Source organism: Oryzias melastigma, linkage group LG14 (genome assembly GCF_002922805.2).
Source record: "Oryzias melastigma strain HK-1 linkage group LG14, ASM292280v2, whole genome shotgun sequence".
NCBI classification, from domain to species: Eukaryota; Metazoa; Chordata; class Actinopteri; order Beloniformes; family Adrianichthyidae; genus Oryzias; species Oryzias melastigma.
In genome coordinates this window covers 12670366-12695598 of record NC_050525.1, presented here as the reverse complement: position 1 = coordinate 12695598, position 25233 = coordinate 12670366, and the positions used below count along the sequence as shown (strand labels likewise).

The window sequence follows — 25233 nt, the reverse complement described above, 5'->3', positions numbered from 1 at the left end:
AATGCTTGTACGTCAAGTATTTCAGATATTGTTTGTGTTATAACAAACTATAAATAATTAACTGTTATTAAAATAACTAACAAATATGCTACTTTTTCTATTAATTAAACATGTTATGCATATGTATATCATGTTACAACAACATTAACGTTAATTATCAACATTTTTCTTACTAACTTAGTGATTTTCTATTTTGTAATGGCTATACTCAAACACTAACAGAAACTTGAAAAGGTAAACAGATAAAAGCTGCTCGATTAAAATACAGCCTTCTTTAACCTTGTCAGTAAAGCGTCTAAGTGGAGCTCCAGTGTCTGTACATTCACACACACAGCACAAATATGAAGCAGCCAACCTCAGATGCAAGGATGTATTGTATAAGGACAGCTTGTTCTTTACAGTCTTTATGATTTCATTAGTATGGTGTCTTCTTGGTGTGGTGTCTGAGAGGATTGAAGACCTCTTGAACTTTCTGCCTTATCATTCTGGCCTCCACCTACTCATATATACGCTTTTACAAAAGCTCAATTCAGTAAAGCTGTTCCATAAGCTGCGATATGCTTTTTTAATCTGTAGCATTTACTTGAATCAAGGGTTTTGTTGCAAAAGAAAAAGAGAAATCATCATTTTTCTGACATAAATGCATCAAAAGTAGCATTCATTATCACTCATGGACTAAAGTGTCTGAAGGTTCATGTAAAAAATCATGTATAGCCAAAAACAAGTATGTGTGTGGTTGTTTTTTCTAAATAATTTATCTTTTTTAAAGTCACAGAAAGTTAAAGTATGCTCCTCTGCTTGTTTTTTCAAACGTAAAATGACTTTTTAAGCTTAAAAAATGTATTGAAATGACCATAGACCACAGGTCTGCAACCTCTAACACTAAAAGAACTATCTGGAACAGTTTCTTGCTGACAAAACCCCAGCAAGAGCTGTATAGTCGCACTTCAGCATTTAGAAAAATAAACTTTAGGTGTCTTTGAGTGTTAGCAATTCATTTGTGACGATTTGTGCTCTAATGCAATTTACAAAAAAAAAAGTGTTACATTTTTTTATACTATTTTAACTTCTTTCATTTTTGACAGCAGAACACACAAGTTCATTTCACAATAAAATACAGTGTTTCAATTAAAATCCTCCTGCTGCAGCAGATTTACTTGAATTAAAGATTCAAGAAAGTGGCATTTTCTATTATTATTATGGCTTTGGTGCATGTTCATCTTTTATTTTCCTTCAATATTAACATGATAGCGTTGGCATAGAATTCCTAAAGAAATCTACACATGTAATTAAAATCATTTAGCCTCTGTGCAACAAAATATAAGAATATATGCTTTAAACTTTTATTCAAATAAAAAAAAAAAACACTGACAAACTTTTTTCTGGCATTTTACAGTTTTAAAAATAAATGACAAATATCAATTAACCAAAACAAATTAATCACAACTACAAAACTCATTATTTAGTCAAATTGTTTGCATTTTTTTAAACCAAAGAGCCACAATGAAGATAGAGAGCTTCATGGACCTCAGGAGCTTCAGGTTGCAGATTCCTGCCATAGACATACAGTATAATCTCTAAAGCATTCACAGGATTCTGAATGGTGAAAAAGTTACCAGAGGTGGGATGGACTCATTGACTGTAGTTAACTCTGCTCAACCCAACAATGTACTGAAAAATGCCAATAAGGTGGGACAAAGTAAAGTTAAGAAATCGTCTCCACAACTCAAATGCAGTAAATCAGGAATCAGATAAGATAATTGGGTTGGGAAAAGAAGAAGAAAGTCAAGCCTTAAATACGTAAAACAATGTATACCATAACAAAAAAATATATACATTTTTTTTTTTTTTTTAAAAAGGAAATATTTTAACTTTTTTCACGTCCACAATTATAATTTTCTGCTCTAGGGGATTTATTAAACTTACAAGAACATTAATGTGAAATATATTTAGAAAGAGAAGAACTGCATTTTCTGAATTATGTTCTACTTGATTTATTATGAAATTAGGAATTTGTTTAACCATGTCATTATTTACTGTCGAAATGGATCAATTCCAATTTTCTCTGGAAATAACTGCAAAAATTTACAACAACTCAATATATAACAGGAATAATCTGAAATCAAACTTGACCAAGGAAACTGGTTCAACCACGAAAAACAACAAAAAAACATAAAAAAAGCAGTTTTATTACAAATATACAACAAATCCATTGGACCAAGCAGGTTAGAAATTGGCAAAAGGGGGACTGGCTTTATCCGCATGATATTATGAAACTTTGAGGGGAAATAGTCAAGATGAACACATCAGATACTATTTTAACTTTCTTCTTAAACAAAAAACCAAGCTGCACAGCCCGGCTCTTATTTAGCAAGTCAGTTAAAGCCATCCCAAGCACTAATTGGCAAATTTGTTAACGCAACCGGAGAAACCGTTGTTACTCACAACCGTCTAATAGGATTCAGGAGATTTGCTTAATTGGGAGAACAATAGTTAATTTTAATGTTCTTTCCACACATTACTTGTTATTTTTTTATCTTTAGATAGAAAAACAAAATAAATGTCCTACTTTTTTGCTTATTTAAAGAAGATTTTCAGACTAATTTCCCATTTGGTCTAAATGCACCATCGATAGCGATAAGAGTTTTACCAGTTAATTATTGGTAGAAACCATAAAAGCTGTGAGTTAAGCACAGTTTATTCTAAGAAGAGCTTCTTACAGTGTATTTGTGCTCATACAGTAAACATGAGCCTCATCATTTGAACCCCTGCAGAGACAGAGGATGGGGAATATTTGTTTAATACACCACTTTAAAAGGGAAATTCTAATTTAATTCTGTTGTGTCATGGTTTGTTCTGTGTATTCAAGTCTAAGATCTGGACATTTGTGCAAGATTTCATTAACTCAGTCAGCTCGAGTGAATTGGAGCTGCACACGCAGTACCCAACCGCCACCGCTCAACACAAAAGTAGAAATTTGTTGTGAGATCTTGACGGGCTGGTCTGCAGCTTTCACTTCAAATTTGCAAGTGTGACCGTTGGCTCTTGTGCAGCAAAGGATGGTGACAAAGTTGTGCAGAAGACAAGAGGAAGAATGAGTGTAAAACGCTGGGTGAGGTGGTTTGAGTGCAGCAGAGGCGGGCAGACTGGCAGCGCAGGCAGTAACAAGATGGCGGCGGTCTGCAGCAGAGAGTGTAGCGAGCTTTGTCTATGGACAAATGGCACACAAAGCCACAAGTGTAACCTGCCCAGGACGCCAAAGTGCCAAGTGTCAGAGTGATTTGGAGCCAGTCCCTTCCACAGGGTGGAGCGAGTTAGAACGACGCCAGCAGCCCCACGAGCGCCGATAGGTGAAGGGGGTGCGAGAACAATGGAATGGCTGCCTCCCAGACAGAGCTGCCGTACTGCAGAGATAAGGGAGCAGGAAAGAGGGGAGGAGGGGCTGCACAGGAGGTAGGTACACCTGCTCCTGCTGCTGGAGCAACAGCAGCGGCTGAGCAGGAAGGAGCTGAAGAGAAACACTGAAGGACAAGAGAGGTCAGAGTTTATCTCAGGACAGTTTAAGTGAGGTCATGGGGAGGGCTTTAAAAACAACAGGTGAAGGAACATTTGGAGCCACAGAGGGATGTAAGGTCATACATCACCAGAAACACCTTAACACTAGAGACAATCATATCATTTCTGGAAAAAAGATATAATGAACTCATCAAAATGTAATAAGCAACCAGGTACTTATTAAAGATAATAACACTAGAATTAATAATTGCCTTTAACTATTAGTTTATGTTGTGATTTTAATAATCTATTCGATTAAATTACTTACTTTTTAGAAAAAAAAATAATTCCACATTAATATTATTATTACCATTTGCAGAATTAGAATTGGAAAGGGCTGGATGGGGATAATGCTGCCTGCTGGGCTGTTATGCATTCACCTCTTTGGTGTTCATTTTTAAAGTCACAGGAAACAGTATAACCATGTTTTATATACATGAAAGCAGCAGGGAATAAAACTATTTATAAATGTTTCCTAATTGGAAGCTCTTGTGAGACTCATTATGGGAGCAGATATGGGCAAATATGAACAAAACTACCCAAACTCAAAAAAACGAGCACTGAAACTGAGCACAAACTAAGACCGGAGGTATTACGTGTGACTAACGCATGATGAGGATTTGGCAGCGGAAGGCGGAAACGAGAGCCATGTTTGCACTGACGGCTAATCAAAGCGAGACGCAGCAGCTGAGTTCATTGGAAGAGAAACCAGGTGTGACCAGTAACAGGAGGGAAACAATACACCACCACAAAAACGTGGAACACAAAAACTAGTGTGAAATATCCAATCATAAAAATAAAGACAAAAAAAAGAAAAAAAACTGCCTAAAGAATAAAATAATTGAAAATAAAACCATCACTGTTAGATGTTTATGCCAATCCAAATGAGGAGAACTTTCATAAAAGTTTTTAGTCATGATTACAAATGTTTAATTTTTGTAATATTTTTAAGTTAAATTAGTGCAGTCCTAATATTCAAAAAAGCTGCAGGCCTTTTCTCTTAAAAAGAAGCATGGATGCAAAACTAATTGGTGACAAAAAAGGAACTAATTTGTTAATAATTGGTGAGCTCAGAGAATTATTGTTCCATTCTTTAATTGATCTTTTAAGTGGTAATTAAGTGTAAGTAATCCACATACCATAAATTATGGAATTATTCCAATATCCTGCATTAATCAATGCACTAAATCCCTATTAGTGAAGCAATAACTAGAGATGTGATTTAGAATGTTAAAGTCAGCCATAAAAAATGGGGTTAGGAGTCACTTAGTACCAGCAATCAAATGCATTAAGTCTGCTTTAAGACTTGGTTTACTAAATTGATGAAAAATAGCATTTTATGATTACATTTCTGATCATGTGCATAAAGAATGATTCAAAAAGAAAAGCATCTTTTTAATTTTTGATTGGTGAAATCATCAAGACTGAACTGGAACACACTGATCTACTCTGAGTTCTTCCAACACTTACACAAAATACAAATATTAGTCTTTTTTCCTGCTTTTCTTGTCCCGCTGCACACAGCTTGCTATTCGATGATAATATTTGGTTTTCTTTTATATCAGTCATTCCCCCCTCCGCTGATGTGAGTACATACCTGACAGTAAATGAGAGGTCGGAATTATGTTTTTATTTAAGTATCACTTTTTATTTTCTTCTTCTTTTTTCCCTTGATTGCCTTTTTCCATTGGTTGTAGCAAACACCTGCAAGGCCTAAAGAAAAAAGCTGAATCTAATAACACTGCATTTGCATGTTAGGTCACGTATAATTAAGAAATCCTAGAATTTGATTTAGGAATGGCGTTTTCTACTCGTAGTTTTCCAGAAGATGTCAAAAATAGAATGAATTACATCTTTAGGAAATACTTACAATTTGGCTTATGGAACATTATTTCAATTCATTTTATGTAATAAACATAACCGGGTTTAAGTGAGTTAAGGTCATGCTTTTGGAGTGTTTTGATTTTATATATTTAAATTCCAAATAAGGAAGGTGAATTTATATCCAGCGATGCTCAAAAAGTCTGTAAATCAAAGTGTAAAAGAACCTGTTCTGGAATCAGACAATCACATTCCATGGAAGCTAATAAAAGAACGAGGACGTCAAACAGCTGTTCCCTGAAAAGATGAGAGAAGATGAAGCCAAAGGAGGAGACAGTGAGACGGGAATGAAGCTGTTTGTCACTGTGATCACAGGCCACCAGGCAGTGAAAGAGGCAGACGTTTGTCTCCATGCACTTTTCAGCGGGGGTGCTTGCAGAGCTCTTGTGATTATGGCAGAGCTCCATAGTGGTACCTTGTCGATGAAGACCTGACATGACCCCGCATGCGGGGCTGCATCAAAAACTTCCACCGCATCCATTAAAGCCCACAGAACTGCCCCCACGAATACAGCAGCTTCGATCTAAAGGTAACAGAAGTACTTGATAAACAGGAAAGATGTTTATTTGATGAGGTCAAACACAAGTGTACTGAGCTGTCAGTGTCACGCTCTAACCAGTACTTTGTGCTGCTCTCAAGATAAAGCCTGAAGATCTGTTGAGAGACTTTTTTTTTTTTAATCAGGGAGATGGCAGATACTAAAGCACCAGCTGTCATTCTTTTATTCTGAGATGTGATTTGGCGCCGTCAGCTGAAGAGTGTATTCCAGACATGCTTCTGCAGAGGCATCACTGCTCACTACAATACTGTCTGACTGAGTTTGTGTGCGACATTACTCACTGTGGGTGTAACCTCGATCATACACTCCCTGGATCGAACCAAAAAACGGATACTGTTGTGCATCATTTTGAAATTAAACAAACCCTTGTGCCTTTTCTATAATGCTAAGCATTTTTGTTTGCATTTTTGGGGGATGAGAGATGTGTGAGTGCCCCTCGCAGCTCCCAAGAACCCAACCCGTGCACATCAGAGCAAAACGTCACAAGTTAGGGTCTCAGGGAATGAGAGAGGTACAGGTTGCTTTACGTCTGGCCTTTCCTATGCAGCATCCAGCAGGGGATTCACTTGCTCAAGAGCTGCTTCCAGGGCTGAGCATTAGTAAGAGCTTCCTCTCTTCCTGGCTTTGTGCTGCTGCCACCACGTCCACTTTTATATGAGTCGATGCACAGTCGGTATTCAGCTCATGAGTCAAATGCTAATGCATTTTGAACATCTGACCCCGTCATGCATGAAGCCTGCAACACCCAATCTGACCGTATAATGTATAATCCTATTGTGAGCATCTATGCAGGTGCTGTAAACACTGCACGGCCATGCACGCTCAGACGTACGGCCATTTACACATGATGTTCAGGGAAACGGCTCACACTCAGCAGATTTCTCTCCACTTAAAATCTTCCAAATCGTGCGCCGTACAGTCACACGAGGACAACAGCAGAGATCAAAAATGGGCCATCGGGGTCTCACGCTGATAAAAATCTCCCCACATACCAAAAAATCTCAAAGCTTTTCCACCCCTCACACCCTCTGAGGCAATGAGATGAGCTAACGCACACTGCGTGCGAGGCCAGCATCTGTCAATCACTCAGCTTTGACTTTACAGAGGGAAAGCTCATTCGTCAGGTCGACGGGACAAAATCTGACTGAGATGATAAAGGGGAGGATTAGGAGGAGTGGTGAGGTGAGATGAAAGGAAAAAAGCAAACTCACCCAGTTGCTGCTGGTGGTGGGGGATGCTGCCGCAGTCCTGTGTGTGTGTCTGCCGCTCAGCCGAGCAGAGAAACAGAGAGGGTGGCCAGGCAAAATGGAAAGAGGGATCTGCAAGGAAACACAAAGAAGGCTAGAGAGGAGAGCAGAAGATTTCAGAGCTGCTTCTCCCGGGCTTTGTTTAGTGAACGCAGTGCACGAGGCTGCTCTGGCAGATTGCTGCTGTCTCGCCGTCTGCTGCTCAGACATGCAAGACTGTACCATGTGCAGCCGGAGAGACGGAAGGAAGGACAGAGAAAGAAGGGAGAGACAGAGTGAGACAGGGAGAGATGAAAGGGAGGGCAGGTGCAGGGATAAAGGGATAAAGTAGGTGAACAAACAACAAAGAAAGGCAGCTAAGAATGAGTGACACAGCGGTGAAAGTAAAAAGAACAAAGGCACAAAGCGCCGGCGTCAGACAGGAAAAGCAAAAACCTACTGTAAGATGGGAAATGCAGAGACACGAAGTTCTTCCAGGTTCTCGGAGGAATAAAAGAGCAGATGAATGGGCCTGTATCGCTGCTGCCTAAACATGCTGACTGCAACAGGAGAGGCAGAGCAACTACTAGAGACTGCAAGAATGAACAGAACAAAAGCTGCATTCACCTGTACTTAAGACCAGTCATTAAAAAAAAGTGCAAATTCTCACCGTGCAAGTTTGGCAAAGATCCATTCTGCAGAAAAAAAAAAAAAAAGCTGTGCCACTAAAGTGAACAGTGCAAATCCCTGCTCGACAGTAAACGAAACTATAATCCTTTTTTTTCTAACAGAAAAGCTTTAAAAATGCAGGATGTCAAATGAACTGCAGGAGTGAATAATAAGAGAATGCTGAACGCCTGTTGCTGTAGTGCTGCAACTCACTCCTCTGTCTCCATGTGCCACTACTGTCTGTCTGTCTGTCTGTCTGTCTGTCTCACATTTTCTTTCTGCCCTTTCTCTTTCTTTTATTCCCACTTTATCACACCTCTCAGCCTGAGTCTGTGCCTCCATAATAGCTTTCCCTTCTCTGTCCTGCATGCTTCACGGTTTGCAGGCTTTAGTCCCCCCCCCCACCCCTCCCTCCCCACAGGCTGACAAACTGTGGAGCTTTTACTTTCTTTCTGTCTTTCTTTCTTTCTTTCTTTCTTTCTTTCTCCGACAACATCGAAACAGAAACAAACCGGTGATACAGAAGCAAACACGTCCCGCTACGGCTGCAATCACATACAAGGCCTGAGATATTCGGGGAAAAGAAAGAGGGAAAGAATGAGAGGAGGAGTGGTGAAGCGAAGACTGCCGTACAGCACGAGCGGAAGGAAGAAGACAAAGCAAGTAACAGATTCGTCTCACAATGTCTGTTTTTCAAGCTCCTCTGATGAGACAAAAACAACAAAAAAACAGAAAAAAACAGAATTCCTCCTCCAGTCGGCAAGTCCAGTTCCTGTCTCCCTCGCCCTCTGTGTCTGAGAGTGACTCTGTATTACAGCGTGCATTTCATGAAGTAAAAAGGAGGGTGGGAACAAGAGAAAAGGAGGGAGCAAGGGAGAGAAAAATGCACCAGTTCAGGGAGCTGTAAGGGAAAATGTAACTGAAGCCCGGTCGTTGGGTTCTTCTGTGTTTTATCGGGTTATAGTGACTGTAAAGAAGCAGCAAAGGCTTGAGAGGAAAGATTAGGTGGAATGAAAGTGAGACAAATGTGTAAGAGAGGGGATTTCTGGAGTAGGGTTTCTCTGACGGACAGTACGCAACAAGCTGAGATCAGTGACAGCAGAGATCACTGCCCAAATCACACTGAAAAATCTTCTTTTAATCACTTTGTAAAGTCTTTTTTTGTTGTGTGTATTTCATGTAAACTGCACAATAAATCAGAACTATGTATAAAAATGATCACTAGGTAGTCTACAGATAAGAGTCAGAGAATTCCTCTCACACAAAAACAAAAAACACCGATAAATCCTCAGTATGTGAATAATTTGCATCCACCAAAGGCCTCTATGCTCATTCTGAGCTAAAGAGTTCCTTCGCACACCTCTGTGAAACCCGGCGGCCTTGGGACAGAGACCAGAGACTTTAAGTGGAAGCAGACTTTATCACTATTCCACTTCCTGCACCACAGAATCATTCGCCCCCATCCAGCACCCTGTACTGTCCAAAAGACTTGGAAAGCACAAAGGAGAGATGAAGATGCTGGAGAAGCAAATGCTTAGTTTCACATGTGTGTTCCCAGCTCGTGGGTGTGCACAAGTGAAACTTTGACGCAGACTTTCACTTGTGTTTGTGACATCTATTCACCCATAGCTGACATTCCAGCATCTGAGAGTGGGAGTTTAAAAAATGTAGTCCCCAGCAGAGATCAAAACTGTGCAGCTTAAATGCATCTGTGATGAGGAGGTAATAGCCACCGGGGTCTGAGACCAAGAACAGGAAATGAATCTGAACGCGGCCCAAATCAAGCATTAAATCTGAGTTTTTTGGGAACACTGCATGATTCTGGAGGTCTGTGGCTTTGTTGGTCCGCAGCGGTGAGAGTTGTGACTGCCTGTTTTATTCACAGCAGAGCCTGCGCCGCACAGCAGAGGAAATATACCGTTTTGATTAAGTAAAAGTGAACTTTGTACATAATTGGCTGCCAGGACCGTGCTCTTCCCCTTGCGGCTGTTTGGTGTTTCCCTTCAGTGGCATCTCTTTCATTACAGCGTCCCACAAACCTCACTGCTCACAGCTCGTTGGGTTTTTTTTTAATTTTTCTTTACCTCCAAAACTGAAAGATTTCTCTCCTCCACCATACTTTCAATTCCTGCTTCAAATAAAGCTGGATAAGAGGTTGTTTTTCATGTTCAAGCTGCATTTTATCTCTGTTTTTTTTAAATCTCCAGTGCTGTATAAACATGTCAAACCTTGCAGGGGGAAAGAAAAAAAATTCTACAATATTAGTTTATGGAAAGATACGAAAACCACCTGATATGAAGACACAACATTTACAGCCGAGAGATAAAACCTCTTATTGTATTGAAGCCGGTGTTTGAAATAGTCCATCAGGGAGTTGTGTTTCCTCAGGGAAAGCTAGGAGGCTGTACAGTTATCTCCTGTGGTGTCACTCTGAACTATACAACCTACTACCTCAACCTGCGGAACACCGGAGGAAGATGCAGATCAAATCTGCCTCTGCAGACATGCTCTCAACGCTGATCCACTATTTTGATAAAGGATGCTGGGAAAAATATATATAAACCTTATTTTTTTTTTTTAAATAAATCCAAAAATTTCCATAAATGTCTAATCAATAGCCTGAAGGACTGTAACTGTTTGTTCGAAGCAGCCCTGGTCGCTGATCTGAAACAATGTCACATCATGCCATCAAACAGCCCAACCCTCCTTCCTCTGGGTGGGGTCATACAGAAAGACTCCTCCCAAATGTTCAATTGTTGTAACACAGAAGACAGACCAGATCTCGTGATCTTAAAATTACTTTTAGTTTAAAAAGAAAAAAAAAAAATGGAAGCATTTTTTTTCACCACAAACATCAGTTAGAAGCTGTATTTGCCAGGAAGACACATACCTATAGATACGAGCTTGCGCAGCCAGTCACCACAAGTTCGGATCTACGGGTTTGTGGCAGCTGGCGTTACCCGTTTCAGAGCAAAACGAAACCCACATTTTGTTAAAAAAAATATATTTTTTCCATTTCCTTTTCACTGAGCATTCCTTTCCCACTAAGAGCTGAAAGCAGGATTTGGTCTTAAAACAGATAACAACTGTAGTCTTATGCATGATAGCGTTCAAACAGTGACATAAAATCTTATTTTTTTTTCTAATGTTTTTATTACGACTACTTCATGTGGTTACAAGCAATCCAACAGATAGGAGCACTAAAGTTACACCATGGTACAGTGAACAGGCCAGAACACATGACTGAGGTGTTTGTGCAACCCACTGATCACATTCTTCTGAGGTCAACATTCATTTTCAAATGTCACACAGGGTAATCTATTGTACATTGTTTAAAATCCTGAAATGCCAGCTAACAAATCACTGTACAAATTATTTTCACAAAACCTCATTTCGTTTAAGTTAATTTTGAAATTGAAATAAAAAAATATGAAAGAATTGCTATAAGATATTTTGAAAAATTGCATTGGAAAAGAAATTAGTGCAAATAAAAACAAATAGCAGAGCAAATCCTTGTAAAGATATTATTTTAGCGCATTTTGGAAAATGAATATTTTCTTCGTATTTAAAAAGTATTTTTCAAAACACAATTCACTCTTAAATTAAAGCGGTAATTTGAATGACATATTTTGCCGTTTATTCAAATAAATCTAAACATTATTAGCGAAATTATCAAAATTTAAATAAAACATAAAAGCAAAAAATGTTTCGTTAAAAAAAAATAAAAATAAAAAATACATGCACTGACATTAAATTAATCAGGTTTGTGTTCTAAAAGAAAAGAGTTTAACACACAGAGAACTGTTAGTATTCCAAATGGCCAACATACCAGTGTGGCACAGGCTGGACCTGGTGGTCCAGGGTCCTCTAGATTTGGATGAAGTCAGGCATGAGGAGGACTGCAGGCCGGGGCTTTCAGCGCAAATCAACAAACCTACAAAAGAAAAGGTGTAAATGATCATAAAGGGACTGTAAACAGAGCAGCGTTCTCTGACATTCAATAGGAAGACGTCCATTTACGGGCTAATCCACACACTTCCAAACACGTGGTCGTCCAAACACACCCTTACAGTAAAACACACAAGCAAACAAATTCTACAATCAACAAACAGTTCAGAAATAGTAGCAGCATTAAAAAAAAAATAAAAAAAAGTAAAAATAAAATCCACAAATAACCCGAAAGTATGAAGATAACATCTCCTTGTTCGTTTCTGTTAACTCCTTGTTCAGTCCCCTTTTTCCAGCTTACAAAAACCTCAATTCGGCTTTAAAAAAAGGTACGGCAAGAGAGAAATGGCAAAAGGTTGAATGCGGTAAGATGTGGATGAGGAGGAGGCGTAGCGCAGGGCTGGCTACAGAGGAAAGTGGAATTTGTGACCAAGCAAAGGAAAGGGTGGTGGTTTTTTTTTCTTTTTTTTTCGGTGCTTCTTTCTGCTTGGCTTTTTGGGATCACAGCAGGATCCTTGGCTGCAGCTCAGTCTTTTCTTAACGCTGCCTAAATTTGGACATATTCGTTTGTCTTTAACTCTATAGAGAGAAATGAAATATAGAGATAAGAAAAGATATGGCTTAACAGAGACAAGATCTGAAGAACTGTAAAACAAATTGGAGCAAAAGTTGTGTAAGAAAAGAGAGGAGGCAACTTCCGTAGCTTATTACAAAGAAAACAAAAAAATCATGTAAAAAAATCAAGATAAAAGCAGTTTTTCAGGTTAGAATTTTTCCCATGAATACATATAATTTCCGATGTGCTAGCAGCAAAGTGAGCCTTCTCTGCTGCTACAACACAGCAGCCGAAACCTTTTCAATCTCTGCCACGTAGTGAGAGAGGGAGAGAGCACAGCCACTTTTTCCTCCCTCCAAAATGGCTGAGGGCCGGGAGAAAGCAGCTCCGAGCAGAGAGAGGTGCTCCCTGTCCCGCTACGGCGAGCACCCTTCCCCTCAATTCACCCCGACTCTTTCGAGCCTCCTTTTTTTCCCCCCGTAAGCCGTCTTTTTCGAATGGACGAATGGCGTACAGCTGCGGGTCTATTCGACACGACTCGGCCCACCGTGCAGAAGAAAGAAGGGTACACAAGGCTCTCGCCGCTTATTCTGTGACAAACAAATGCTTACAACTTAATGCTCTGAACACCCCGCATTGTCCTGTTTTACTTTTTAATTCTTGGTGTTTGTATGACATTTTTTACTGTTTTTTACCTTTTTTTCAAATTTTAAAGAGTTATAACTAAATTTCCACTGTAAAATGTTTTTTCTCTGTGAAATTATGAGATATAGAATTTTTTTTCATCAATCTTTAACAATGTATTTGCGTAAAGCAGATCTTGATAATAATATCCACATTTCGTTTGTGATGCCAAGCAGTCGTCATCTAAAATAATAAAATATTGATCAGGACCATAGATTTTACTTGAATGGACTTGTTTCTATTCCTGTCCACTGTACAACTTCTGACGTCACAGCCGTGTGCGTATTTAAAGGGATATTTCATTTTTTTCTAAGTGGGCTGGTCTGAGTAGGCAGTATCTCACCTGCTGCTCATAGTAGTAAAACCTGAAATATTTAGGAAAATCTGAGGCAGTTTATATTTTGCACCATGAAAAACACTTATTTCACCATCCAGATAAAAAATGTAACCTGAAACATGCCATTGTAAGAGAAGAGAATCCCAAATTTGAAAGCTATTTTTGCAGCAGTTATAAAATAAAGTAGCACTTAGTTGATGTTTTTAATTCGTATTCTTTTAAATTGTGATAATATGAAATCAGACATTAGGAAAAAATCTCCTTGTTCTGATTTTAACACAAAAAAATAGTAGCAGCATTTTTGCATTGGTATTTTTAAAGGGAGGTACCCCAGGGCTCTTTCCTTGAGCCCTGTTTTGTTTAATTTAGGAATTATATATTAATCTGTAAATTTATGAACAAAACAAATGGTCTCAAGACTTTTTTTTTTTTCACAGACTCTTCTTGACAAAAAAGCTAAGCTTTATATTTTAACTTATCTTAGTATTAGTATTTATGCAAATATCTTAATATTCTTCACACTTTAGAAACCCAATTTTGGTTCAATTTACACTAAAACAACATGAAATGACAAAAATAAATCTTCCTGTCTTCAATTTATTGCCACAAGCACACCACAACCTTATTTTACTGTACTATCTTTGCATATCTCATGTATTTCGTTTTTTTTTCTGTTTTAAAAGCTAAAATAAAAGGCTGTTCTTCAGAATGGTTGTTGTTCAGCTTTTGCTTAGACTCGTCACCGGTAAACAGCTGCTCTTCATGAGTGCTGCTAAGAAAGACAAATGACGTACAGCAGCTTGATTTGGCCTTGACATGTAGCTGCAAAGGAAAAACTAAAATATGCAAACGATTCTTACAAATTAAAAATATGGGGGAAAGAAAATCACCTCTTAGATCCAAGACCGTCATATCAGCTTGTTGGTGTTATTAAAAGGGAGACAAATGCTAGGGTTCAGGATATTAAGCACCCTGGATACCAGCTTTACCACAGCATGCCAATGGGCTGCTGTCTGCTCCATGGTCACCACTTGAATCTAAATGAACAGATTTGACTTTCAGGATATTGCCAAGAACTCTGTCACGATGCCGACACAGAGATGGGCCTCTCCAGAAACAGAAGGTTGAAGAAAGCACATGGGCATGACCCGAAAAACCTCAAACAAGGTAACCCCCTTAAAGCTGCCCTAAGAGCCTGGGAAAACACTGAAGATAAAGATCACTGCCAACAGCAGGCAAAAATCATTACAGGGATTTTTTTTAACCGGGGGATGCAGAAAACACAGAGCTAAAGAGCCCGGGACTGACAAACAAACATCTTTTATAGTTTTTTTCTTTTAAGAAATCTATGTTATATCTTTCTACATACATCCACCAAGTTGTTCTTTGATTTTCCAACAAGTTTAAGCAGAAACTTGGAAGTTTTCAAGAGTTGATCTACAAAAAGATTTTTTTCTAGCAGTCAATTTATATCGCAACTTATTTTAACACCTGTTTATCTAGTAGCATTGTCCTGCAGGAGTCCTGTTAAGGACTATTAAAGCAGAACAGGTTAGCCATGGATTTTAATTTTATAGCAAACACAGGAATGGTCAAAAAAGATTTGATTTTATTAAAAAATACATAAAAAAGCATGCTGTGACTCAATTAATGTGTGGAGTTAAAATATAAAAGGAACACATTTTTAAAAATAGTGCAAATACAACTGAAGGACTTATAAAAGCCAGTAAAACTAAAGATGTACAGCAATGCTTGCAACTATCAAAACTAAGTGTGTTGTAAGTAAATTATTGTCATATTTGATTTTATTTTATTAACCTTTACAATATTTTTATAAACATTTATTGAAGTTCTTTTGAAACCCTTCAGCTTAATAGCTTTAGGAATTTACATAAAAAACATTTATCTGTTTCTGAAAAGAATCACAAATTCACACTTTAGGGCTACAAAGTATCAGGTTGTCGTAAAATACTCGACTTTGTGTCCTCCCGAGAAAAAAAGTTTTAAAAAATTTGTATTTTTTGCCAGTGAAAAAATACCTGTACATGTAAACCGTTTATGCAGCTGGAGTCAAGAACACTCCAGATGATGAGTTATGAGTCTGAGATTTTGTCTGCTGTGAATGAGTGATACAAAATTATACACTAAGATAATATTTTTTCAGCCCTTTTTTGCCAACTGTTGAAATGCTTTTGCCACAGTGGAAATACCCCAGAAATATCAGGCATTTAAGAAATGTGTCAGAGTTAAAAAAGCCGTCATTGAGGCATTCACATGTTGGGACTCTTTTATGCCAAATCTGGGGTTTTTTGAGGGCAAATTTCCAAATGAGTTAGCAATTTAAAAATTGGGCCAAACTTGTGACCCAGTGCTTGAAAACGACAGCAGACTATACAACTTTGAAAACTGTCTGTTTTGCATGTAAAATGCCCGTCTGTTCACAACAAGTGACCTCTTGAAGCAGTGTCAGCTTGTTGCATTTCATCTGTTTCTTGATTGGTTCAGGGTTTATGATGTAGGGCTACTTCAGCTTGATGAGGACGACAGTCAAAAAGATTTCACCTTGACTGCGTCTGTGTGAGATCACCCCTGTTGAATTCATGTTCTCTTGAGGGTCTGGGCTCTTGTTAGGACACACACTGAACATCCACAGTACAGCATGAACCCAGTGAAATGTGTTTTCTGAGTTTGTCATAAGATGATTTTGTCACTTGTGACACATAGTTAGTAAGCCTTTATCTGTTCTTATAAACTCATTTTTAAGAAGATTTTTTACTTGAAATTGAAATTCCACTTGATCAAAAAAAAAAATAAAGTTTTTATTTAAAAAAAAAAATAATGAATGCAGCACTACTTTCCCTTTTTTCTGTGATAAACACATATTTGTGTTTCTTCAAATGTTGAAGTGGATTTTGTCCTTTAGGGCTGGATTTCACTACTTAAAAGTTTATGGTTTGATATTGATTTATTTGTCAGATTTTCCTTAATTTTATTTGGACACTTTTTTATTATTAACTCAACAAGGGCGGAGGTTTTTCTCAAAAGTAAGAATTTTAAGTTAAAAAAACTACTGAGAAACAGTTTTGTGCATAAAAAAAATACAAGAATGAACATGTCTTTTCCTCATTTAGATTTTTGAATAGTGAACTCTTGATGCATGGTGCTGCTGTTATGGTCAAGCAATTCCAGGAAGGATTTTTGTCTGCTGGGAGTTTTTTTTTTTTTTTTAAACCTTCCTCATTACTACTAGAAGTGCTGCAGATGACAGGCCCTGCAAGTGGCAGATTTTAATTGTTTGGCTCCATCAGTCAAGACATGAAATCACCACCCACTGTTCAGCCTGTCTGCATTACGTCTCTGGAACACGCACAAATAACTTAACCCAACAGTAACATCTGTGAAATCCCACTGAGCGCACAAGCTTAAAAAACCCACGTACACATGAAAAGTATCTTTACTTCTTGTGAAGTACAAGAGGCAAACTCAGTAGGAGCTGCAAGGATCCTAAAAAGGAAGAAAAAAAAAATCCAAAATATTGAAGCTACAATATCACTGAAGTGATTTAGCTCACATTCCGATCCTTGAATAAAAACAACCAAAACTGAAATCTTTCAACAACATTTTTCAACTGAAATGCTTTTGCTGCTTAATAATACACAGCTAAGTTCAACAAAGCAGACCGTCCATTTAGTAGACGAGCTGAGATATGAAAAAAACGACAAAAGAATATTAAAAACAAACTTTTTTTTGTTACAGAATTGCCTGAATCTCCAAGGAAATCTTATCTGATGAGTTGAAAATGGGACTAAATGCACACCATCAATTAAGACTGATGCACACTAAACGGCTTTGTTGTGATTCCTTTTGGCTCCATTGGGTATTATATATCCATGATCATATCTCAGTTGTTTGTAAATAAGTCAAAACTGTTTTTTTTGTGAATAATCAGCCTTGTTCGTCCAGACAGACAGGAGTAATTACTTTACATTTTCATTCACAATCATACATCTTTACTATTTGATGTTTCAGTCTATTCTCACCCCCCCACCCCCCAAGCTCTCATCAAACTCATCTCTCGATCTTGCTTGTCCCTCACTGTTCCCTCCTCTGGCTTCCTCCATCAAATATTCAGCTCACGCACAACTGCGGCACCCTTTCTCCAGTCCTCCCCATTAATCCACACCACAGACATTTTGGCCCACTGTTTCGTCTCTGTGTTTGTGTGCACTCTGTAGCCTTAAAGTCCAGACCGTTTCAGAAGAGACAGTCTGAAGATTTTTCCAGGCCAATGCTACTCAACATGCCTTTCACACACACGCACACATAAAACACAACGTAGAGGCTGAAGAACTCCGTATGACGACGTATGACTGACAATGACCCCTCTCCTCTAAAGAAAAATCTAACTAATCATGTGACGTGACTATTCAAAATTTCTTAACATTTCCAAGCATATTTTTTTTCACAATATATAATAAAAGTTGAGTATCCCAGATTTGAGTATCCCAAAACGGTCATAGAAAATGTCATTTAAAAAAATTTTTTTTTTTCTTTTGAAAACCTCTGGAATTGACTTTTTTGCTCCAGAAGTTATTGCTTGATTTAAACAAAAAAGTTCCATTATGGCACGTGGCTTAAAAAAAAATAAATAAAAATTAGTAGAAAGTCCTGCAAAGACAACATCATAGTTGCTACTGTAAGACAGAAAAAACGAGATCTAATTATAATATTGATTATTTCACTTCTTATGTGAAGCATCCATTGGATGGCACTAATCACCTCAAGAATGCAGGCAAATGCTCAGTATTAACACATCTTCCATGACAGGAGGTACAGAGTAGGGTCGAGGAGGAGGGAAAGGAAATTTACAAATGTGGGCATCAAACAGGAAAAACAGGGAGTCAAATTTTTCTTCCTTTGACATGAGTTCTTCTGCTTTCCTTAAATGCCCCCCTATTAACTGGTTATGTACAGTAACAAACTGGGGATGGAAATAGTAGTTTCAGAGATTCACTGTGGATGAATCTTGGCTCACCCCCTCCATTTTCCTTTTTCTCAAATGAGGGCTCAAGTTCCATTTTACAGCACAGCTTAGAAATAGTCCACAGAGCCTCATCAACCACCCTCCTCTTTTTCTTTCTTTTTTTTTCTTCTCACCCTCCACTCATGCAGACCCTTATTTCCCTGCCCTCCTTCCCCTGCCTCCTTTCTCTCTCATTCATTCAGTTTAATTTTGAACTCTGCACTTGTAGACGGGCAAAGAGGGTAGCTCCATGGTTACCTGGCACAAGGCCATCTCATTACACTGCCAATTGATTCTGGCCTGCCGCCATGTCCGCTGCCCCCCCTCACCCCCCACCCCACCTTCCCCGTCTTTGCACCCCAAACTGTCTGCAGCAAAGCAGATTTCAGAACACACAGGATGGAGGCAAACAACTTCCTATAAGTACATCTAACTTTGTGTGTCTCCATGCACCGCTGCATAAGCCCCATATATGTGGCTATATATATTTTCTCTTATTACGTTATTTCATCCTTGTGCAATAATCGACATCTGCATTAGATGCTCTTCATTGTGTATCACATTGATACTTCTTTCATATTCATACTATAATTCTGCACTTTAACAGTTGGTCTTGGACCAGAGATGCAAATTTTATTCCATTCCTGTAGTGAAATGGAAATAAAGAATCCTTGAATCCTTGAAAGAAACCAGCTTCAAGAGTATAAATCCACAAATATATTCAATATTTTTTTTTTATCATCATAGACACTCTAAGTGTCAAAGTACCACCAAGGTGTAAAAATTCATCTAATTTTTTACTCTTATTTGTTTAAAAAACAAGAAAACACACTTTAAGATTAAAAAAATAAGTCAAATTTATCATAAATAGATTAATTCAAGACCTACGTATGAGATGGGAGATTTTCATTAGTCACATAAACATAATATGTATGCATTCACCTGAATCTCTTGGCAAGTTCTCCATACAATACATGTTTTGTTTATTTTAAGAAATGGCCAAAATCTGAGCAAAAATGATGCTTCAGAGCATTTGTAAAGCCTGGAGCCAGCTTCCTTACTCACTATTCAGTTTTGAATTTTTCAAGGTTTCATGCAGAGAGTTGCATTTTTAAAGTCCTGCTGCACAAAGCCTGGAGTTCTCCTCCTTCCATTGGTGACACGCGTCAGCTACATTTTATTGTCTCCACTTTAATATTGAGGCCAAAAGAGGCAAAATCCACAAATCACATCACAAGCTCCGAAATCAGAACAAACACTGTGGTGTGTTTGTAGTCCTGACAGGGAGTGAAGACCATAAGATGTGCTTCCAGGTCCTGGATTGGTCTCAGTGACACCATTTTGATATCTGGACAGATTTCTGTTGCTACCTCAATTCAAAATTAGGCTTTAAACTCCTTCTAAAAAAAAAAAAAAAAACCTTTAACACCAGAGCTCCAGTGTCTATGTTCTTTGATTTGCTGTAACTTTTCAACCATTAACACAATCAACATTCCAGCAGATTCTGAAGGAGAAAAGCGTCTCGAACGGCTGAAAAGTTACAGTATGTTAAAGAATTTGTGTTTAACCGTCACAGACGATGCCTCATGTGTTTAAGGGTTAATATAGACAACATCTTTAAATTTAGCAATTTCAATCGATAATTAAGATTTTAACTTTGTGGTGAGGATTCCTTTTCTTCTATATATTTGCCTCATGTTTTATGTCCTTTATTAGGTTCATTTCTGACTTTCTTTAATTTATGGCATCATTGTTCATGTCTGATCTTAGCAACACAACCCAACTACTTCTATAACTGACCACCTCCAGTTACTCATCAAACCTGAACAGAGTCAAGTTCTTTTGCTTCTCCGTGTGGGCCGTCTGATGTCAAGAGGAAATCTTTTACGATTGAAATGAATAATACTTAAAATTACTACTAGATAAACACGCTAAACTTATCAGAACCTTTCCAATCTTCATTGCCACGTCCCACCTTGGTTACACATTCCATAAAAAGAAGCAGGCCAAATCTAATCAGGTCAGCACACCCAAAACAACTGAAATAAAACCCAAACAAATGTTGTTTTTTCTTTGCTTTAAAAAGTTCACACACATAATTTGCTACGTAGCCTTGAGAGGTGATTCAACCATTGTTTTAAGTCTAGTTGTGCTGAATGAGAGAATCCTGTGATATCATGATCTGGATGACACTTTAATGACAGACAGGAATATATGGTGCAATTGAAAAGGTTATTTAAAATTAAAATTCAGGTCCTTTCTCTAAACTATTCTCTTACAAAAAAGAATAACAAAACCCATACAAAATCCAAAGACATGCAGCTAAACATGCAGCTAAACGTCTTTTAAGTTCATCATATAAGTTTCAAGGTCAAACCAGCAGAATGACCTTGGTTATTTACTCCCTTGCTTTAACCTTTCAAAGGTTTATTAATTTCAAAGGCCCATAGAAATTCATTAAGTAAAGACGAATAAAGGTATCTCACTGACACAGAGCTAAAACTAATGCTGTGCATTTCAGCAGAACTTAAAGCTTCAGATGAAACTTTCAGACTCCAATTGGAAAACGCAACAGGATTTATGCAGACAATAATTATATGGCAAATACATACAGAAGAGGAAAAAAAAAGGGGAACAGAGGAGGAAAATTGATCATTACAAACAAAAAAATGTGGTTTTCTGTCTACAGATGAAACATAAACTGGTGAAAAAATATTTTTCAGTCACATAGTTCTGGGATATGTGTGCAAAACCTGTGTATAGTGAATCAAAGATTACTAGAAGTCACATCTGTGGGAGGATCAGACTTCATTTTGTGACCCAAGAAAAAGAAAATGTAATCTTCTCTACTTATTAAAAAAAGGACGGCATATAATTAACATCCACATGTTTAAATTTAATTGTAAACCATTGTTTAACCCGATGGCTTATTGTTTATTTAATGGGGACACTAATTAGCTGTTAGACATTCTGTGTATAACCACATGTATTCCGGGAGATTAAATCATTATGGAGGAGAACTAAAACCCTTAAGTAAGTTATCTAAAACGAAGTCAGAACAGAGACTGCTCAGTGCGAGTTTCTCTTAAAAAACGGAGGATTAGAGATGGGCCTCCCCGCGGTGGGGCCCCTTTTCCTGTACATGCAGAAGGGTTGTTTGAGGACACAGTGAACCGGGCTACCCGATCTGGGGAAGGGGCCGTTCAGGGGGAACAGTGACAGGACGGCCAAGTGGAATAAACTCTCACAGAATTCTAAGGGATCCAGCTGCTGGCTTAAAGCAGGGCGAAGATAGAGGAGGGCGCGGATTGGCTGGTGTAAAGGGGGAGGGCGGGGACTGTTCTCCAGGAGGAGAGAGTGAGCCGGATTTATGGCCTCTGTCGGCAGCAAGAAAAAAAAAGAACAAAGGTGGAGATTAGGGCGGGTTGTGCGAGTGTTTTTTCGATGTGAAAGTTTTTTACAGTGAAGTTATAATTTAAAACATAACAATGAAAGAGATAACAGTTGGTTTTATCACAAACCTCAACGGCGTAGATTTGATTCGTTTTCAATGACAACCTGCCACACCTGCACTCTGCAGCAGCGGCGCATTCTACCCTCACCCCCTCCGGCCCCTTCTCCTTTTTTCTCTCCCCTTGTTACCTTTCTCCTTCTCCCTTGTGCTTCTCTTCTTCTGTTGCTCCCCTTACTGTGTGAGTGAGTCTGGGTCCTGATGGAGCGGCTTTGTCTGTGAACACTGGAGCCCTGACTGGCCTATTGGGGCCCAATCCATGAATACCCACACTGTGAGAGCCGCTCTTTCACTTCACACCACTTTCTCTTCGGGAATGCCTGAATAATGAGGTAAGAAACTCCTGCACACACTGTTATGTGCATGCGCTACCACACACATGCAGACAATATGAGTGCACGCGCGCATTTTCTCACTTTACTTGCTGTATATGCATGCACGAAAGCACATCCACATCGTACTTTACACACAAATTGAGTGAGTCAAGCAGTGATGAAAAGCCAGTGTTTTGTGTGTGAACCTTCTCACCCAGGACTAACATCCTGAGAGCCTTTCCCCTCCACCAGTCCCTGCCAATCTCTTGCTCTAATTAAAGACCCTCGGGTCCAATAGCATTGGCCCCGCTTCTTCCAGACCATACCCCGTCCCGAGTTATAGAGGTCCCGAGCAGACCCTGAGTGGAATGTGAACTACTGTGGTGATTAACAACTTCTCAGGACTTCTAATTCCCTACTAAATGTGGTGCTTGGCCACAGAACTAATACCAGTTTCACAGAGGAGCTGCAGTAAAAGATAGACTTCAGCTGACAAATGATCGTCTGCGGAATGATTTCAGTAGACACTAACAGCTCCTGCCTGACATTTGCATACGTTAATCATGGACTGTAATGTCAGAGCTTGAAATGGGCAGTACGTTTTTTTTTATTTAATTTTAACTACTCTTTGTCAGAGGCAGAAGCTGATACCCTTACTGTTCCAACACAAGTTTTTTTGCGGCACTCATTAGTCTCATGGCACAGCAGGAAAGGCCCAAATCTCTTTGCAGCTCTACGGATCACAATTTTCAACAAGTACAAGTTCCAGCATCACTCATTCAAATGTTTTTTAAGTCCCTGAAATGTGTCCATGCTGCAAACGGCACTGGAAGAAGACTCCAACCGAAACTTTTAGCTCAAAATGAGGTGGTTAGAATGAAACAACCCAGGAGTCATCGTAGTGTAAAGTCTGAAATATCAGCATCACTCTCCAGTGCTCTAATATTCTGTCATTTTACTGGACTAAATAGCTGTCATCCAAGAAAGAAGCCCATCTTTCAAAGTAAACTCTTTGGAGCTGATCAAGTTGTCATGGATACAAAAGACAAGACCAATGTTTCCTGTCAGATGATACACAGGTTTATAAAAACACAACAGATTTAGGGTTCTGCATTAAACCAATGTGTTCCCCCAACTGAGGACCCTAAGGCGAACCTGTTAGAGGCCCTGAGGTTGATAAGAACGAGTCTAATGCTGCATTTCCTGTGAAATGTTTCCCAAGGTTGGCAGATAACTGAAGGGATACTGGAGAACAGAACAAGCAAGAACATTGCATGTTTAAGTTTTTCTCTTGCAATTAAATGTCCCAAATTTGAAAGATTAAAAGGGTAGAAACAATAGTGGGGCTTGATATGTAAAATGTCCTTTCATAGGGTCTATATCAGCCAAGCTTAAAGGTAACAGTACGGCTACAGTTATCTAATGTAAATAATAAAAGCAACTGGGGGAGGTTTACTAAAATGCAAAAGACAAACTTCCTATAAGTGAGTCTGTGGTGATAATGAACCACCAGTGCTCTAAAAACCATTAAAAGCGGAACCCAAGAGCTTCATCTGAATGTGGTGAGAATCTTCCTTTGCTTTTCTACCTCAATTAGTAACCTATCTAATTTGTGTTTTTGCAGCAGACACTGTTTGTGTGTCACCTTGAATACAAATGACAACTAATGCTGGCTAAGTGTAGAAGCAAATGTATTTCTAAATGAAGTGACAGTAGATACAGATGTCTTATCAATCAATTCAGTTCATCAGTTGTAATTTTAGATGATAAAAATGAAACCTTGAAGTGATGAAATAATTCAAATGTTTTCATAGTAAAAACTGATCTAACATATGGTTTTCTCTTTTGGTGGTTTAATAGCTTCTTTTTCAAGCTCCTCTATTATTTTAGATGCTCAGTTTGAATAAATCATCAATTTAAAGTAAAAATAAAATCAATTCCCATCATATTTGTTTTATTATGTATGTATTGATTATTTTTTCTCACATTTTGAAGCAATCAGTTTACATATTTTTTTTCTTTCAGTATCACTATATAACAGTTTTTCACATAAGCAATAGCTCAAACTTAAAATTTTGTTACTCAAAAAAATTTTCTCACATTAAAATCTGTTAGTTTTTACTTAAAAAGGAATGAATTTGATTCGATTGTTCATAACATCCATAGAACAAATACATATGTATTGCATCTTTAAAGTGATGATAATCTAGTTTGTTTAAGAGATTTTTAAGCATAACCCTGGGATAACATATACAGTATTTTGTTGCTACAAAAATGAAATAATTGTAAATTAAGAAACATCTTTTTAAAATTGCTTTTAATCTTTAATTGTATTTCATGATTTGCATTTCCATCTTTAAATTTAATGTTTCTCATTACTGCTTTTGTTAGTGTAATTTTGTTTGTTTTGTAAGCGTCTTTGAGTATGTTTTAAAAGCGCTATGTAAATAAAATGTATTATTATTATAAATTATAACAATTCACTGTAGTTTAATGGCTAAAGTTTAGTTGTTTTGCTTTTAATATATTATAGAAAATATATATAAATATCAAAATTATGTTTAATTCTAATAGAGTTGTCATATGATTTTTGCTTTTTTCCTTTAAAAAAAAGCAGCCATATAAATGTAATGTGCAAACTAAAAATACTTTCAAACTTCTTTGTTTTATCACTCTTAAAAAAATAAATGTCTTTATTTTTTATGCTGTAAAAGTAAACCTTTTAACCCTTCTCTGTAAAAAAAAAAAAAAAACAAAAAAAAAAAACATTTTAATGATAATGTCAAAATGTCCATAATCCACATCACTTCCTTATTCCTATTGGTGATGGTTTTATGTTCCTAAACAAGCTTCTTTCACCCTAAAGCATCAAAACTGCTGTAAAATATTATTCTAAAGTTGTTAAGTAACAGAGTTCAGATAAAGGCAGTTATGTAAAAGACTTTTTAGAAATCTGGGAATATTTTTACT

The 25233-nt window shown here is 37.9% G+C and overlaps 1 protein-coding gene across 3 annotated transcripts in view; it reads right to left on the bottom strand.

The window, feature by feature from the left end:
* Positions 1–25233, bottom strand: part of LOC118599628 — a 75928-nt gene that overhangs the window by 15792 nt on the left and 34903 nt on the right. Inside the window, exons 4-5 of one of the 3 annotated variants that reach the window (XM_036215216.1) lie at positions 11720–11824; positions 7207–7314 (exon numbers count right to left, since the gene is read on the bottom strand). In XM_036215216.1, the coding sequence (XP_036071109.1) occupies positions 7207–7314; positions 11720–11824 (213 nt within the window). Of the gene's footprint in view, positions 1–1218; positions 7315–11023; positions 11825–25233 lie in introns of those variants that run through there. The other 2 variants (XM_036215214.1, XR_004949057.1) reach the window with 2 other exon arrangements.